Source organism: Spodoptera frugiperda, chromosome 7 (assembly GCF_023101765.2).
Source record: "Spodoptera frugiperda isolate SF20-4 chromosome 7, AGI-APGP_CSIRO_Sfru_2.0, whole genome shotgun sequence".
In the NCBI taxonomy this organism is placed as follows: Eukaryota; Metazoa; Arthropoda; class Insecta; order Lepidoptera; family Noctuidae; genus Spodoptera; species Spodoptera frugiperda.
Genome location: NC_064218.1, coordinates 7349062 through 7368502, shown reverse-complemented (window position 1 = coordinate 7368502; position 19441 = coordinate 7349062). Strand labels below are relative to the sequence as shown.

The window sequence follows — 19441 nt, the reverse complement described above, 5'->3', positions numbered from 1 at the left end:
ACAATGAAATATCATCTCAAGACAATCTACACCAATAAAGGACACTATAATAAATGAAATTGACAGGAATGCTCACGTTTTTACAGCGAACAGTTCCAATTAACACAATTGTCGCGTAGTCCCGTGGCGTGTTGAGGACATAAAACTATAAGCAGCAACGAAGCGGAACGTTAAACTGCTGCAGACCTGAGACGAGCAGGTTTACTGCCACGCCAGACACGCTGCGTTTATTGCGTGTTACTGACTATGACATTTATTTGGCACCTGCTAGTGTACGTATGGTTACTCTGCCTTGTGCGGTAAAAGGATTGCTAGGAAAAATAAAAATCTACTTGTATTTTCTTTAACTTTTAAATTTGCGTGTAATTCCACATACGGAATTCTAATTAGCTATGATTCAGAGAATCAGGTCATGTTAACTCAAAAGATGCTTGATATGACATAACGAGGTACTTTGATCTCAAATTACAAGGCACTCCCAGTTATTACCTACGTCATACTGCACAGCGAACGCATCAAAGCTTTGACATTTTCCCGAGGAGATTATTAACGCGTTATTTTCGCAGCCCTCATAATAAATGCGGGAGAATTACGTCGTTCGTATAAGAAAACTGACCTCGGCCGAGTGAATAAACCTCTGATCGAAGGCGTGAGGGCGCCACGGTCCCGGGGCATAAATCAGACTCCCCTCGCGATGCCGCTGGAGCCTTCAATTTGGCACATCCTTAAAATGACACACGAGAAGCACACCCCTAACGACGCCGGCGTCAACTCTCACACCACGCTTATAAATAAAATCGCACACATATTACCGCATTATATGTCATAGGCTCAGTGGTAATAACGACTGATCCCTTTCAACTTATTTGTGAGTTTGACTTTGAACTTAAGATTAGGTATTGTGTAAATCTATAACGGAAAGAACTTGATAGAAATCTGTTCATAAAAATAACTAAGGTTAACATCTACCATAAGTTTTACCTTAATAATCTATATTGTCCATATTGCCAATCACGCCATTTGTATTTCTCCAATCAACTCTTTTAGTACCAACACATACTCGATGTAAAATTATGCCATACATCTTTAGATTTAATTATTTGTTCTCATATGCAGGAAATGTATGAAAGGAAACGTCACAAAAACCAATAACCGTTTGTGTATTGGTAGGTGTACAAATAAAGGGTTATCGATCTGACTAAATGGGGTACAGGGGTGCACTCAATGTCAGAAGTCAAATTCGTAATTGAATGCAAGAAGGGAGTTACGACAGTTAGACAAATGCGTGTAATTTTCTCCTTGTGAGATTTGTTCAAGACTTTTTAATTAATGAGTTTGTTTTAATTTGTTGTTGTATTGGCCAATTACTCGTGACATGACGCGGATGTACCCATTTTTGCACTTCTTTGGTTTGACTGTTATATGAGAATTTTTTCTCCGTTTTATTGGCACCGTATATCCGTCAATTTAAGAGTTGAACCACACATAGATGCGGAGAGGATGCTCGTGTCGCGGTGAAAGCAATCAGGGCGGCGTCGTAGACAAACTGTCGGGGCGGGCCTTAATTGGCGGTCGCGGAGATTTATGCGGGGAGCCGCTCGTCACGCGGTCGCCGATTTCATCCGACCGCAGGGTCCCGAGTGCCCTAGAGTCCCGAGCTACGTAACACGACCGCGTCCACGGCGAGTCGAGGGTTAACCCTTCGCAAACATTGGCCACACACTTATTAACACATTGCATTTGATCTGACACGACACCGTTTTGTAAACCGTAACCGTGTCACTAATTAGACGTTTGCTCTAATTTTGGTTGCCTTACCGCACTGCGTGGTTGACTGAGTCCAAAGTTTTAAGTTGAAAACGCTCAATTACACCAACATAATTACAATATGCAATATCACATTCCATTTAGCCTCAACATAACTGAAACTCGCAGCAAAATAATTACAGAATTTACTAAAAAATATACTCCATATGAAGCTTTTAAAATAATTAATCTCCGTTCTTATTACCGGAACAGAATTCCGTGGTAAAATATTGAAACAATGCATGCTTTCAAAATATGCATGTTGGTAAAGACTCGTCAGAATCGAGTACTTAATTAAAATAGCTGGTGGTTAATTAAATTACGCAGTGTTATTAACATCCCTGTCAAACTTGTCTTGCTTCCTCTTTTTCGATATACTGTTCAATTTTCTGCTTTTGAAAACTGACCGCGGCTACGTGCTCTCTTTATTTCGTAATACGAACGTAAATGAAGAGGATTTTTATATTTCATTTTTTAATTTCAATTCTATCTTGCTGCTTGCTTTGTTGTTTATGTTTTGTAATTTGAATTTACAAATAGAATTTAGATTCTGTTTTAAATAAACTAAGAGCGTGGAGCAGGAGAATTCAAATATGATATTGTTTCTAAATTCCAATGTTCATATAAAGCACGTATGTGATACTAGCTAAAAGCTTATATTTTTTGGTATTATTAAATAAACTCTCCAGCTGCTGTTGACGCAGGTCGCAAGCAGAAAATTGCAATATTTTTTAATATTTTTACAACATCACAGTTAATATGATGAGCTACATAGAGGAGAGCACTTCCACGTATAAAGTAAAGGGAACACGGAAAATTAAATTGACAAAGAACTGCCTTGTAGCAGTAAAATTATCTATTATCTTATTTGCTGTCTTGTGAAAAGCGGGTCCTTTTATTTGATTATGTTTTAAAAAAGCGTACATTAAAATGAATTTGTTATTTAATAGCCCGTGGCCGTCTTTGCGAGTGGCTTTTTACGAAGTTGGTATGTGCAAATAAACGTACATTCAACGGTTATTAGACATTATACAGAGTAAATAAATGCTGGCAGTGTGGCGGGTACAACAGACGTGTATCGTAGTGTGTCGCGCGGCGGTATACGTATCGATAGTTGTCGAGATATATGTGACAGTTAGATGAAGCAAGAGGTTTCTCCAGACGACAGTACGTTGTTTTTGCGGGGTGCCCGAGGACGCGGGGCCAGCTCTACTAGCCCTCTCCAAGGGGGGAAGCGGTGCCGTTTTCAATTTGCTTTATTTGCGCTTGTTTTAATAGCGCTCACTCCTTATTGCCCGCGCGGACGGCCAGCCAAATTGCTTCGTGCCCGGACGCCTTTTGATTAAGGAGAAACACGCGCGACAGAAGTAGGCGTAAAAACAAAGTGCCCGAACAAACAGATCGGAAGCATTGCTCTCTCTACCAGAATAGTAAATTAATCATATCATCAGACTCTTGTACTGTTGAAATGTTTAGTATAGGACTTAACTTAACTACATATATTTACTTCAATACAAAATATGTAAATTAATAAAGTTAAAAAGTTTTTGCAACGCTCTTTTATATGAAAAGTCAATTTCACCATAGGACCAGGAAATATATTGAAATATCAAACTAGCGCTCGTTAAACATCAATCTTATAATAAGTAAATACTTAGGGCAACACTCTGGGACGCGAGCAATATGTCGATATTTACACAAATGTACAAATGCCGCAAAATAATGAGCCCAGTACAAACACGTACGATATATAAACAAACAATTACTGTGTCTATCTCCCTTTTTATATATATATGAAAGGAAAATATCGTATTTATGTATGTTTCGTGCATAGTTTATACCGAAAAGCAAACGAGTAGGTACTTTCATCATTAGCGGTTTGTCGAGTATTTGCACGAGAAAACTTTGTTCGAGTTTAATATTCTGATATTTATCGTAGAATTATTTTAATGGAAGTTAACTAAATAAAATATGTGTTTATTTCCACAATTATGTGAAATGGTTACACTGTGTGGTCGCGGTAATAAGTGGATTGATTTAATTAACGTGTTCCGATAAATATTTGAAATGTTTGTAATTTAAACTAATATTCAATGCAAAGTGTTTCTTTGTTTTTTTTTACACAACTTCTATTGCATTAAGCTAAATGTGGACTACATTACGTTGTAGTTGAATTGATTTATTCAGCATTATCATGTCTAAGTTTTATAAAACTGTACAGAACCCGAAATGCCGTACGATGTTACATGATCTGTAAAGTATTGAATTATTTCGCAAGTACAAGGAACCTATACTGTTATCTGTACTACAAGAAACGTTTAAACATACCGACATAATATTAGTATTCCAAGCACTTACCTGAGCCAATGTCTTTTAGCGATAGCAGTATGGCAACATATCGCATCGTACTGGTCCGCAATCCACACAATTAGGATGATGTAGAACGCCGTCGTCGTGTCGTTGAAGAACTCCGACATTATCGCCTCCATGCCTGCAAACAAGACATTCGCTTACAAATGCTATTCCAACACGCTAAGACGGAAGATATGCTATAATTACGTTGGTACTAAACAGTTTATGGAATAACTGTTATTCGTTTCTATTAGCATCAAATAAAATGACTAACTATAACTATTTTATGTGAGCTATTATGTTTTACGTTAAACTGTGCCATTCATGAGATGTCAATAGTCATTTTCTCAGTAGTTTCATCAAGTCCTTCTGAAAATGTGTATTACTCAAATGGGTTGACCAAAATGGATCGCTTTTATACAATGTAAGCCAAAATGAACGTATCATACACAGGGCAGTTAATAAAGCATCCGAACCGCAGCGGAGTACATTCAGCGACGGTCGAGATGGCGAAGCCGTGCCGCGTTAAATATCGCGGGTCATGTGTGAGCTCGACACCGGAGACTCATGCTCGAGTGTCAGGACTAATTAGGTGTCGACAATTACGCGCTAACGACCGAAATCCGAGCACCCAGCCAGGAGCTTATTAAACGACTGCATACAACTCCCTCGAACGATTCATTCCTGTGACTTTCAGACGAAGACGCTGCATGTAGTGTGTAAGCTCCTTCCCGTGTGTGTCTGAGGTGCACTTCGCCGTCTTATTATGATTAGGTCTTAGAATACTGAATCCGATATTCAGACGTGTACTGATGCACATCTGAGAATACGAGCGCGATAAATGCTGTGCCCCAGACATCATTAGTGGAGACGTGTTTGAAATTAAAGATTAGAGAAGAAAATATGATGTGTTGGGTGGTTTTCATAATATGAAAAAACGAAACCACTTTGAAATAATATAGGTAAAATCTTTTCAGGTAAATATTTAAAAAGGAGATTAAGTTCAAATTCGAGATAGTTGATTTTTTATTCAAATCTTCAAACGAAAGTTTAATCCACTAGGCCAACTGTACAGTCTATCATCTATTTCAATCAAAATAAATAGCAAACACATTCCTCAAAATAATTGGAAGCTCATGTAGACATCTAACGGTGGCAGACACAATGCGGTCGAAACAAGGGTACATAGGAAACTGGAATGTAGAGGATTATAACTCAATACAGTGCCGACAACTGTCCGGCGCCGCGGCCTGGGCGTGCCTTATTTGCATTTTGATGAGCCTCGACACTGATACAATAAACACGCCGGGGTGCGATCGGAAGTCCGCCGGCAACCGGCCGACACTCGACCCGGCTCCGGCGACGTTTAGCCGTATCATTCATAACCGTGTTCGGTCAATTAACTCCGGCTTTGAATTATATACGTGTCACGTATATGCTCCAAACTTTACCATATTGTTAATGAAATTTCATGTGCGGTTATTCGTCCGAAATACAGGAGCTTTGTCGTTAAATTCCTGCTGCGTATAATGACAAGCTATGAAACGCTTTGACTCTTAGTACAAAGTCAATTAATTGACGGTTTTTTCACCACATCAGTTGTGCTCGTCAGCGGTTTTGTTGTAAACTGTCAGCCATTTGAGAGCTTTAAAGGTTAAGTACATTGCATGAAATATAAGACCATTATAAAAACTCTCAACTTAAATAAAAGCACCGTAAAAAGCCCGCAGAAATTAATGCACGTAAAAATATTATTAAAACGATAAAAATTCATTAACAAAGCCAAGTGGAAGTTGACTGATACTTATGAAAAGTCACCAGGAGTTACCTATTCAGCGGAGCATGCGACGTAATCCTGAGCGAGACGAGTAAACAAATTACTGGGGCCGGGTCGGACCTACCACGACGTGCCTTCGTCGGTCCGCTATTAATTTTAATTCCGGCGCTACGCGAAGATCGCCAAAGATGGGCGTGAGGCACGCGCGACAGACGACGGCTTGAATCAGTGTTAAATTATCGAAACATTGATCAAACATACAATATGACACTATAAATGATAAAATACTGAATGGAGTATTAAGTATAAAAGTTTTTGTGAAATGAAAACCGATAGGATACGAGATCAAAATATGAATATGTATGTAAAAGGTGTATCAAAAAATACAGGCTACATTTTAAACGATACGCGAGCACCGGGCAGGCTTCGTGTCCGACAGGTATCGATACGTTTACGTAGGCTCGTGTCATCGACAGCGGCTGGACTGCAGGCGGTCGCGTTGCCCTCGTCAGCTCTGCAGCCGAGGGGTCCACGTCTGTCTACACATGACGTATTATCCTACCCAAACACACACGAATAACGCTTGTATATTCATTTTGTACCTTTATTATGAAACAGACAAAGAAGGAGTCATTAAAACCCATAATTATTGTTGCTCAGCGACTGTAAAGCAAGACAACTTCACAAACAAGAATCTAATCTACAGCAAAATTACAAATAGATTACTTCACTTGCGAACAATCTCAACAAAACCACAAGCAATCATAACTGTAACAAAATTGAGCTAAACTTTCGTTTAGTTAACATCTTCAAGAAGTCTCTTTCAAAAACAAAGTAATATAAGTTATGAAATTCTAAGGTAAAATGGAATCTAGTAAGCTGGAGTGCAATTCAGTAGCTAGAGTATAAACCGGCGGAGGATGTAGGAATGCACACAAATTGTTACTTCTTACTTCCCGGGTTTAATCAAGGGGACACCCGCCGCGTCTGCCAGCGTGCCGTCCGCGCTTGCTTCAACTTGGCGCAAATTGAGAATAATGGATCCACTGTACCGGTTTACAATTCTTTGAACAAAAAATCTGTTACATCTGATTGTTCCTTTTGCAAACCGGAGTCATTAGATCAACGACGACTTCCATTAAGAAGGCAAAGCTTAAACTAAGAGAACGTTTTCGTTTGTATTAATTGTTCCGCGAAGTACCGTATCCGGCGCGCTCATATATCAAGTGCGTAGCCTACCCGCGGCGCTTATGTTTCGGCTAAGCCGTGCATTGGAGATCCGTCTTTACGATCTCGTTAGTGCCGGTAATCGCGACGTTGCACGATCCGGATTACGTCTGTGCATTATTAGTGTTTTTATTGATTCACTCGGCTGCCGTCGTAAACTGAGATTATTATTCGCGACGTAGCCCGCGCCCCGCGCCTCGCCCCGCAGCGCCCTCTACCAGAGTTGTTTTGTTACTTAATCGCGACGATAACAACATTTAACGACGGCTAGGTGACTGGCGAAATTCCGCTTCGATGTTTAGTGCTCATTCTATTTTCATTAACCATTTACCCACTTAATGATCCAGATCCTAAGGGAGTGATTCAATGACTTGGACCCATAAAATTAAACCTTAGCGTGACCTGTACACTGTAATTAATCGTTGTTACAAGAAATGCTTTACTACCTGAGGAATTTGAGAGGGCAGTGGTGGGAAACTGTGTTTACTATTAGATTCGAGGGTTTTAAAAAGGATAAATAATTGAAGTCAGCATAGCCTATCATAATTAAAAACTGAAGACAATTACGTCAGCAATACGTTATTTTTTAAATTCATATGAGTTTCAAGTCGGTGTATATCACACACTTCAGCTAACGAATATTAGCTGACCCACGTCCAATTGAAATTTTCAGCCCTATACAAATATATGAAGCAGGTCGATAGTTACCATCCCCATTTAATCAAATTAAGAGAGCAAACCGACAGTTTCGCTTGTTAAAATAAATTTAATAATGTATGATATTAAATAACTCTTTGAAAGTAGGTAATTGAAAAACTTACACATCATTATAATGATTTCACTGGTACCGAATATGAAAAGCATTTATAAAGCAACATTTAAAAATACCTTTACAACTGATTATTACATTTCAATGTGCATGATAGACGTGTCTCCGTTAGGGACTTTTCTTTTAGGCTAACAGCCTAACAGCCGTTACGTTTTATGCTGTTCGCATAAAACGTAACTTAAACTCATGTAAAATTCTGAATAAAAATGTAAAAATAAATAATTCAAAATGACGTAGCTTGTAATCGTCGAGGGAGGACATTATTACACGGTGGAGTAGGCTCAGCGTTCACCGCACGGCGCCGGCGACTCGACTCATCGCCAATTTGTATCGAACGGGATGCATGCATGTTAATAAAGCCTATTGTAGTCCTGCGCCCGTACGAGATTAGCCCCCGACTGCAACAACCTAATATAGAGCCTTTATCCCCTAACCTATTATGAATAGTTCACAATGGAGAGATTTGCTTACTCGAATAATGTACAACGAAAATTGATTGTTATCTTCGATACCTTATTGTGTGGTAAATTGTTATTATTATGTGACAAAACCTCTATTAAAATCTGGTGACGGTGATTTTATGTACTTTATTCTGAGTTTGATCGCATTATAGTAAAGGTATCATGAATATCTCAAAGATGAAATAATGTTTTACTTTAGTAAGTGGGTATTATTATCGATTGTATCGGTTGAGAGGAACCCCTGGTACTCGAGTGGAAGAGTCGATCATTAGAGCCGTTGAAGAGGTTAATTTCGATAATCCGCTTTGCCACTCGCCTGAAATCTGCTGGCTGACTCCCTCCCAGCCAACATTGAGTAGATTATTGTTATGCCTACACGCTACTCATGGTTCTCGTTGCTATTGCGTAATTAGTTAGTGAGATAGATTGTATCTTTAATATGTCATTTTATTTTGGGTTTGAACATCAGCAAAAGCGATTTTGGAGTATTTTGAATGACCAATTTATTCAAAATGTATTTTATTTGTAGATTTTGTTATTTAGTACTTATTGAAAAAACATAATGACTTATGTGCGAATAGAGGAAAATAATAAATCAAATTAAATAATTGGTGAATTTTGAGAAAATATCACCCAAATAACCCCAATTCAAGAGTAATGAAGGCAGCACAATAATTAAGCCTATTCGACGAGTTGTGACTAGTGAGACAGGCATACAATGGTAGTTAGAAATCCATTTGTGAGTCAGTTACGTGTTTGGATGCGCGTAGTTTAATTAAGGCGTAACATTTTAGGTGAGGCGAAAGTGGATCAGTGAGTCGTACGCATGGTGGCGTGGACTGGCTCGCTGGGTTGGCTCGCCACCACCGGTCATGCCCCGCGGTCGAATCAACATTTGCCGACGGATCGAATTACCGCACCGCCGCGTCAACGTAACGTAATTGATTCAGCGTCCGACGGGCGCCGCCACGCCTTTTTGTCTCACTCAGGAAAAAATGCAAAATCCGCCACTAATTCAATATCCTCACACTTTGCCAACGTTTTAAGCAGTGGAGCAATTTTTTCCTAAAAGTGTTAAGGATTTACCGAGGCTGGGTATTGATTAGCGATATGCATCGACGGTAACGTGGGTTAACCGCTTTACAGGAACGAGGTTACGTTATTGGTAATCTCATGAGCACGAAACTTGCGGCATTTTTTTAATAAGTTTTATAGTTAATTTTTTTAATGCTGCCTAGGGGATCTTAAAATTATATTGCAGGACGATCAATATTTATTTAATTTAGTTGTGCGCCAAAAACGACAGAGGCGCCAATCGGTTTTTACATTTCTCATACACAAAAGTACATAAAAGGATAAGCTTTACTAAGAAATATTATACTTAACAATAAAAGTGACGAAGCATACAGTAGCAGGGAAATTCAATCGCCCGATGACTGCACTTGCGACACGATACTGAAGGAACTGAAATATCTTGAACATTTTTCCAATGGAATAGGTAGAAGGTATGTAGGTACGTGTATCAGTCATATGACGGTGGGATGGAGCACCGACGGTCCATTCCGATGCAAGTGCAATTCGACTTCGTGCAATTGAACACCATGCGACTTGGAAACTGATACAACAAATGCATTCGATACGGATGAACTAGTCTTACCTACTCGACAATACTCTGGATGTTTTGTCTCTGTGTTTATTTACTTATTTACATGTTTAATATATTGGAAATAAATCACAGACATGTTTGTTGTACACCCAAACACGTTATAAACGACGGAAAGTAGAGTCAATAAGATATCACAATAACACAGTATATTATTGTTTGTAGAAAATAAAATAAAACTGTGTTACCGCGAACGTAATGCATATTGCATTTCACAAACTAATCCAATAACACTAGAACAAAAGTAATAACGTGAAGCCGATACATTGATGTGACAATAATAAAATTCATATTAGTTTTATAAAAGAATCACAACACTGAGTGTATGCATTGCGAAATGAAAATCAACCAGGTGGAATCACCTGGGAGAGTCGGGCAAGCAATATTGCGGGATTCGATTTAAAACTACGATAGGTTTCAACACAGGCAACCTATAAAAGTACTCCAATGAAAAACTAAATATGAACGTTATTGAGTTCCACACACGACCGTAGTCAACATTGTACGCAGCAAATAATATCAGAGTTAGATCCCTCAAGGATTTTATTTATCAAATGAAATGAAATAATACGACCCACGTTATTATCTCTTCACATTTGTTTCGCTACATGTTTGCCACAGGGTAAATAGAGCTAATATTAATTCGATACTGTTCTACGTAATAGTCGATAGTTTTGGACCTGTCATCAAAGGCTGTGTACGCGCAGTGCTATATGATCAAAAGTTCTACTGTAAAGGCAGCGTCCCTGCAGCTTCCGCTACAAGGCGGATGCTACCAATTTCCACAAACTGACTTAATTCTTTAGTACACAGGCAACCCACTTACGTAGGCTTTGAAATAGGGCGCTTCAGTGCAACCCTGTGATGGCACAGAATATTAAAAAGTACACCAATATACAGAGCTGCAACATAGTTGCGCGAAAAACAAATCTACCTTCCATTTCGCATGTGTACACGAATAATAGTGTTTATTTTATTTTTAGTTGCCTACAACTTTTAGATTTGTATTTGTATTGCGTAATCCGAAATTCATATTTTGCCATGTCCGAGTGGTAGTATGAAATGAATCCTAATTTTGGTTTGTTTATTTCTTTGGTTGATAATAAAGCCGGACAGCGTGTGGGCCAGGGTGGGTGTACGGCGTGCAGTCGCATATGCGTCGATATCCGTGTTTTGTTTGACTTTTACCCGTCCGCCGGACCGGGCCGCGCCCGGCAGCCGATCACGAAACTAATTATACCTCGAGGCGAGCACGGCTTCGCGTTCGTTCTTCGCAAACTTTGAAATGAATCACTAAACTCATGTGTGGCCCGTTGTGCGGTGAGAGAGTCGCAAATAACTGGGGATTTTCATACAAACTGGAGGAAGTGAAAAGAAGGACTACTGTCTATACTTTACAGGAGAATATGAAGCAACAGCCGATACCTCCGCGGTTTAATATCAGGTCCGTACTTACTCCCCGCTTTGACTTTCTGATCCCACTTCAAAGTTCAAATAACTCCGACAAGCTCTTAGCAAGCCCTCACTTCTTATCTTTACAGCCAATTAGGTCCACGCGAGCGTCAAATAGCGGAAGTAAGTCTGTTGATTTTCGTTACCATTTTCTTCGTCTTTTTCAAGAGACGGCTCGTTCGGCGTCTCATCTGTATACTTGCTCGGGGGAACGAATGTTCTATCTAATTAACTTTATCATAAAGCGTGGGTTATTGCCTTGTCGGCCGTCCGGAGGTTTAATCGAAAACTCGCTACAGTATTAAGTGTAACGTGGGATTTTTTCGCTTGGGGATTAATCTTACACCTTGTTTCGACACATGCATCGAGACAAGAAACGTGATACATAATTTGGTTTACTTCTATCATGCTTAAAAGATTTACAAAACCCCACATTTCAACCTCTTACTCTGCCGAGAATTATTTCTTACAAAATTTATAGAAGACCTGTCGATACCATAACGACGTATCATCATAATAACATAACATAAACACGTATGAGACGGAGTGCGGCAAAGTGGCAGTTTTCACGAGATTACGTCGGATTTCGTCGGGTAATTCACTTGGCAGATTGGTGCGGCTCGTGTGGGCTCGTCCGGCTCGGTTTACGTCCCGTGTCCTGTTACGAGCACTCCGTATCCGAACGATACGGCTGTTCCATCATCGATTCCGACACCGACGATAACCGCACTACGGATATCCGAGTCTTAGGTGCCGTTTTATAATCATACGGATATCATTGTCTTGTTAAAGAATGCTCGGAGTTTTTAAAGTGCGTCTTTATAGTCAATTCTCATTCATCATTTTGATATGATTTTTCAATGAACAGTTTAACTAAAATTACTTTTTGTTGGGAAGAAGGGTTTTTAAAGAAGAGAAAAATCCATCTTCTGAAATATTTTTGATAACATTAACTGATATAACAAGACATCATTTTACAGTACACACATTTAATTTTTTACAAATCTATTGGCATTGGCAGTATGGGCATGACCGCAGACCAATACACTGTATACATATAATAATAATCAGGTGAAATAACCCCACATTCACCCAGTTACCTCCAACAACCGCAATGTTGTCAAAACATTGTTTTCATTACACAACAAACTGTGTATTAAACGAACTGATTTTATTTAATGAGGCACGCATCAAAGGCATGTGTCGGTCCGACAAATATTGTTCTGTAATTAATTTTATTCCAATATGTACTCTAATACTCTTTGTTCAAATTAAATAACTTTTGTTTGACTGTTACTTTAGTAATTACGTGAATATTTTGATTTTAATTCATTTATTACGTGAAAGTTGGCATTATTTAGATCTGTTTTTAGAATACGAGTTTTAGGTATATTTTTGAGCAGTTATGCTATTTACGACTTGTTTATGTAATGTGATGAATAATACACCGGTGGGCAAGCATAGTTTCTATCTCTGTACTTGAGATAATTTTTATTTATATCAAAATACGACAGCTATAATAGCCATATAACTACGACTTGCTAAAATCAATGTTCTAAATGATCAAACACAAATCTTTTTAATCGCCACGAAACCAACAAGACGGTTGAATTACAACTGATGATACTATTCATTGAAACCACATTGCAATGTAGTGTATAGCGAAAAATTCGGTTATTTCATTCCATCAGCGAAAAGAACGTAGAGTGGTGGTACCGACAGAGTAATTCACTTAGGAAGATTAAGCCCGACGCTATCGGGGTTTACACCTCGGAACGTGAGTCCACTAAGCATTACCAACACTTTAATGTGTTGTACGAAGCTTTGTTTTTTATATATATTTCGTGTAAATTCTTAGTTACAATCAATTCTAAGACTTCTTTTTATTTAAAGTTCAAGACTTAAATGTAATTAATTTGTTAATTTTGCAACAGAATATTGAAAAATCCGCATGCTAATAAAATAAAACATCAGTGCTACGACAGTGCTACGGCGTAGCAAAAGCGTTAAAAAATTAATCAGATACTGAAAATATCTCAGAAGTTTTTTATAATTGACTACTTGTCACAAAGAACAATAATAATAAGAAAATGTATCATAACACTACAATGCTACGACGCGGCGCTAAAAATGCTACGGCGTAGCAAGCTGCTACGGGTTTGAACGAACTATTGTAAAAGTATTATTTAACAAAAACTTTAAAACAAAACTGAATAGGATACAAAAACATTTTAAGTTAATATCATAATCGTAGAAAGCATCTTATACCTAACGCAATAAAGGCGATGTAACTTAGGCACAAACTAATCTCTTAAATTGTTCCCGAGCAAAAATAAGTTTTCTCAATTAAATGCAAAGGAAAGAACGTTCAGGCAAAGTTTCAGCTTTTATCTGAGATAAAACTGGACGTCTGGCTGAGATTTTATCGAGTGTGGATTAATAATAAAGGGGATAAGCATTGGGTCTTGTTTCAGTTCATATCGAACTTATTATCGAGTCGTGGAGTTAGGTGGGAGCAATTTTCGATAAATTTCCTGCAAATCAAATGTGGCGCTGATGTCATTATAGCATTGTCCATTGGGACTGTTCGTGGGGTGTGATTTCGGTTAATTCAGTCAACGCGGGAATTCCGTAAATTGCTAATATAGGTAGACTGGGGCTCCAAGTTAGATTAGGAACCGTACGGTTCGATAGCCAATCATCGAAATTATCGTGTGATGTATGACTTTCGACATCCATTGCATCAGGCTATATGCGTTGTTGAGAGCATTCAACGTCCTTACCAAACAAAGTCTAATTGGAAGTATCTTGTAACAAACGCAGCGAATTACAACTTTTTCAATCGCAATGAAAAATAAACTTTGGCACGTGCGCTTAAAGTTTTTAATTGTATCACGAGAAATATCTGCTCTATCGTCGCAAGTCTTATTTTCCAGGACATCGAAGAACTTATTTTACAACGCGAACAAGCATAACTAAAACGGGTTATTCCCAGTTGCCCCTATTGATGACGTAAAAAATTAAAATGAAGTGAATAATACTTATAAAATAAATCTCTTTAAATTCAACTCTAGTATCATTCCTATTACCACCACCTACTAGGTGGATCAAATCTTTTCATGTCATGGCGACTGGGTACAAAATAAGTGATGAACGAATGAACTACTACAAATTAAACAAAAGAATGACCATTTATCTCAAATGGCAAATCAGTCATTTGTTACAATGTTACGACAATGACGATAATAGCAAATATTTGTTTTAAAGATATGTTTGTCATTATGTGGTGTATCTATGGAGAATTTCGTCCACGACAAAATAATTCTCGCTGTCACTAATAGTGGTACCAACAGGGAATAACCCGATAAAACTCGTGTGAAATAATCAAAGTTGTGCATCGGATCTATCAATTATAGTAATCCGGGTGAGTGAGTGCGCTCACATTACAGCCAGCAATCTCGATCGTTTTCCGCTTGTTATACAACTGAGATATCTGAACAACTGTAAATTCCAACGACATATTAAACTTGAGTAAGTATTGTAAGATTAGTTTCATTTAAAGCGCGCGTTACTAGCTTGCTGATACTATATATTAAACTTGAGTAGGTATTATAAGATTAGTTTCAAAGTCCGCATCACTAGCTTGCTGATACTAGTACATCGTTTTTAATTAAGAAAATAGGTTTTCAAGTCCATTTGTTCATGAGAACAATACATGTTCATGGCTGTTTTACAAAAAGTTGTGGAGCCATTTTCCTAATTTATATTGCATTATTGCATTATATTTATACCTATCAACCCTTTTCTTACTCTTCAATATACTCAAAAAAAATAAGCCAATAAAATGCTGTTTCTATACAACAATACTTTTCCAAGAAACAACGAGCGCAACACAAATAAACAATAAATTCCATTATCGTGAACAAGTTGGAAACTTGATTGCACTAAGTCCATAAGGAAATAATAAAAGTATCAGTGGCACTCGTAGCCGGGCCGAAGTATCGGCTCGCGACGATAGAAGAATCAAACAAACGAACGCGAAACTTCTTAAAACTCCAACCGGCGAGTTGTTTCTACCAGACACTAACTCTTATTACAAACTTACGCCCACCTCGTCTCGGGGCGCCGATAGATAACTTATAACTAGCGGAGATATCATATTACAAATTACTTAAGATATGAAAACATTGTACCCACGGCAGCGACTGACGTCACGGAAACTTTTTCGCCGCTTCGCGTTTTAGTTCGCGATTGGATCGTGTGTTGATGAACACTAATTGGTCCAAGTTGCAATTTTCATTATAATCCCGCCGCACTTTGGTGTCCGTATTAAGTTCCTTCGATATTATGGAACGGAGTTTAGTTTACCATTTTAAGATTACATATTTGATAGGACAATTTTGTTCGTGTTTACATATTTCACATACACTCTAATTAAGGGTTACTGTTGAAAAAGGTTTTCATAAATGCCTGCTTTTTGTGTAGATATTAAAATACTTACTGAAAAAAAAATGTGCAACAAAAAAATAATAGTCTTTTATCGACATGGAGGTACCGAAACAAAATGAAAAATACACGAAACATTTTAACGCACCGGTTTAAATGTAATAAAAAAGCACTCCGGCTAATTTTCCAGTTCTGTTGAACAAACAAGCCGGACTGAATCCGCCATAAAGACAGTGCTCGCGGCCAAACGAGGCTCTGCAGGGAACAACGAGACAAATTATTGAGATAATCACATCGCCAGCAATTGCGGTAAGAAATAAAATTTCTCAGAACCACCGTTTATTAGAACAACAAGCGACTGTAAAAATATTAGCTGTCAAGAGATGAACAAAGTTTATCCGTCATTCGTTATCATTTTCTTTGAGTCTATTTTTATTACACAAATTTTCATTGATGGAGTTTAAATTGTTATTTTATCAATTTGGAATTTATGCTGCAACAACATTGTGGGAATATGGATTGAAGCCAGATGATACTAGGGTTTCATGTCATGACGGAGTGCTGACAATATGCCACAGGGAACTGTGTAATCGAGATCCTTCAGAAATGCATCTCTGTCCGAACGGACACGTTGACAGATGAACAAGCGTCGGATAACCAGCCTTAAATAAATCTGGGTCTGTTGCATCAACTATGTATGTCAGTCGAGTGTAATTGATGCCGTGGTCTAAATATCCACGGAAAGGGGCTAAACGGGATTTACCTGTACAACAACGGATAAACCTACATTTTAAGTGCAAATTGATATCGTTAATCCAAAAATCGATCACGGGCTTTACGTCAAACTTTGCATGAGCCAATTTCATCGGCTATCGGACAGCCGAAAAACTCGGAGCGCTTCATAATAAAACTGCACTCCATACGATGTGATGACAGTAAATTGAATGAGTCGGGCGCGGCGTAGTGTGTTTGCGGCGCTCATCAATCATCCCCGTATGGATTTCATTTTAATGCGACGTCATCGGCGTCTCGTATGGCCGCCCCGTCATGCTACCCGAGCTCACGGTCTATTGTTTTACGCGACCGACACCTAAAGCCTAACTGAATATTTAGTCGTATAATTAGCTGCGACATTCTTAACTCGGTTACAGTTTTATAAATATTGAAACAGGACAAGGGGCACAAATGAAAGCGGCAATAAAACCTTTAAAGTTTCACATGCATCTGGCGCGTTTCATTAGTATCTTCTCTGCATTGGACATGAGTGAGGAGATGGGGAGGCAAACAAATTTCCGGCTATTGTATTTACGGATACGGCAAATTAAATCCCCATTTGTAGGAGCAGGACACCTAAGGGTGGGCAGTAATCCAATACCGCAGTCGCTCCATTGTCGTCCGGCCAGCGCTAGTAACGGGCTTAAGAGCTTCGGCACGAATCGAAAATCTACGAACATTTTGCAAATTAATAACCGATCTCACAGATACTCGACAATATTTCATGCGCAGTGGGGATTTAAAACGATAGAAACCGTTTCATAGCTCAATAGATTTCAGGATTTTGACATCAACAATATTACTAACTAAAATACTTTTTCAATTGATTATACTAATATTATACTTTTGATGTTTTCCCTGAACTTTATAAAAACTTATTTAGTAAAGCCAGCTGAACAAAAGTGCATCAAAATACAGCAAAATAGTGGGCAATTCACAAAGCTAAAAATGAAAACAACAATCAAATTCAGTGAGCGGCCCTGTACCGGTAACGGTGTGGTGCAACGTACAAACAACCGTGATTCATGCTCCGTGCCGATGTGCCGGGATTACTGCTTCGTAGCAGATTATAATTCGTCACGCGCGCTCCACAAGCCTTATTATGCAATACTATCGGAAATCATTGTCAATCAAAAAATATCTCAATGTTGTAAAAATTGTTTACAATCCAAAATAAAAAATGCTTTACATCTGTTGATTTGCCAATTCAATTAGGCTAAATAGTTATGAATAAAATTTAGCAAGCAATATAATATGGGAATGGTACGTGGAAGGCGCACTCCATTTGATTGGGCATTGTTTCGGCCGGCCGGGCGTTAATACCATGTGCAGTGTATGCGATGCGAATCCAATTTTCGGACGCGCGACCTGAGCGGCGTCTATCCTCTGCTATCCATTAGTATTCAGCATGCGCGTCGGTACGTGCTCGCGGAAAACGTGATGCGATGCGCGAGCAAACAAAAACAGGAGCTCTAGTGAAATAGGCCGCCCGTGCCGGCCGTGCCGCCTCACCTTTGCTTCAACGTTATTGTTTTCGGGATCGACGAATACATTGACGAGATTTTTATTTCCCTTTTTTGAGATTTCGGACAAAAACAATATCAAGACTAAAAATCAAGATAGAACTAACAGACAACTATTTCAGGCAAAGTTTAAGAAGAACGTAATCTGAGCTGGATGTAATTGAAACGTCGACTCGCCGCGGACAAGAATGATGTAGATAATAAAGCTTATTAAATATGCCGAACATCTCGTTGGCTGCCAAGAACGGATTGAAAATAATCTCTTAGGTAGTCATTTTTCAGAGTTCACGAGTGGCGACCCGGAGACGAGCGGCACACGATAGCATCGTCGGGGACAGATTGAAATTTAAAATGCGTAAGCCTCCCGAAATGACTACTAAAAAGAACGTCAAAGAGATGAGGAATGGAAAAGATGACATATTTTTATAGAGTTTTATTAGTTGAAGACTTATTATCAAATCTACTTTGGGGAAGATCCCTGAGGATCCAGACAGTCATTTGATGTGTTTGTGTTGTGTAGTATGGGCAAGTAACTTATGAAAATGGGATATAACTATACACACACTCACTACTAATGTATATGAAATACAGTTATCTGAGGCTGGGTGAATGGTTATGAAGTCTACATCGTGCAGAATACCAGAAATTAGTAATTTCCATTTTGATGCTTACTGCATCAGAGAAAAATATTGTAATAATGTTATGCCCAAAATACATATTAATGAACTCACAAAATAAAAAATGAATGATAAAATATTAAAGTGCATATTCGAGACCGAAACTTAATCCAGTCCTGCATAAAACTACTACACCGAGGAGTACAAAATAAATTCTTGGTAGCAAGTAAATAAATTCCTGTCTCGGCACATACGGTCGCAGTACAGGGTACACAATATGCGGTAGAATTTGAAAGTTGTCGGAACCCATACGATGGGGACGAGTTAGACGATGATATTAATCTGACGATGTGCCATGCAGACCGGCACACGTGTCCAACTTCAAGATTAGAAATTCTGAGGAAGCTCGTAACATATAATTGAGTCAGATGGAGCAACCGGTATTTTGTTAACTTTACTGAAATTATGTTTGTATTTTTATACATGTTCTACTTTATAAAGTAGACAAAAATTA

At 38.5% G+C, this 19441-nt stretch overlaps 1 protein-coding gene across 3 annotated transcripts in view; it reads right to left on the bottom strand.

The window, feature by feature from the left end:
• The window catches only part of LOC118265916 (membralin), a 97815-nt gene that overhangs the window by 43606 nt on the left and 34768 nt on the right, over window positions 1–19441 (bottom strand). Inside the window, exon 9 of one of the 3 annotated variants that reach the window (XM_035579198.2) lies at window positions 4165–4297. The exons of the other annotated variants lie outside the window; for them this stretch is intronic. Within the exon in view, the coding sequence (XP_035435091.2) occupies window positions 4165–4297 (133 nt within the window). The remainder of the gene's footprint in view (window positions 1–4164; window positions 4298–19441) is intronic. 3 annotated transcript variants of the gene reach the window in all.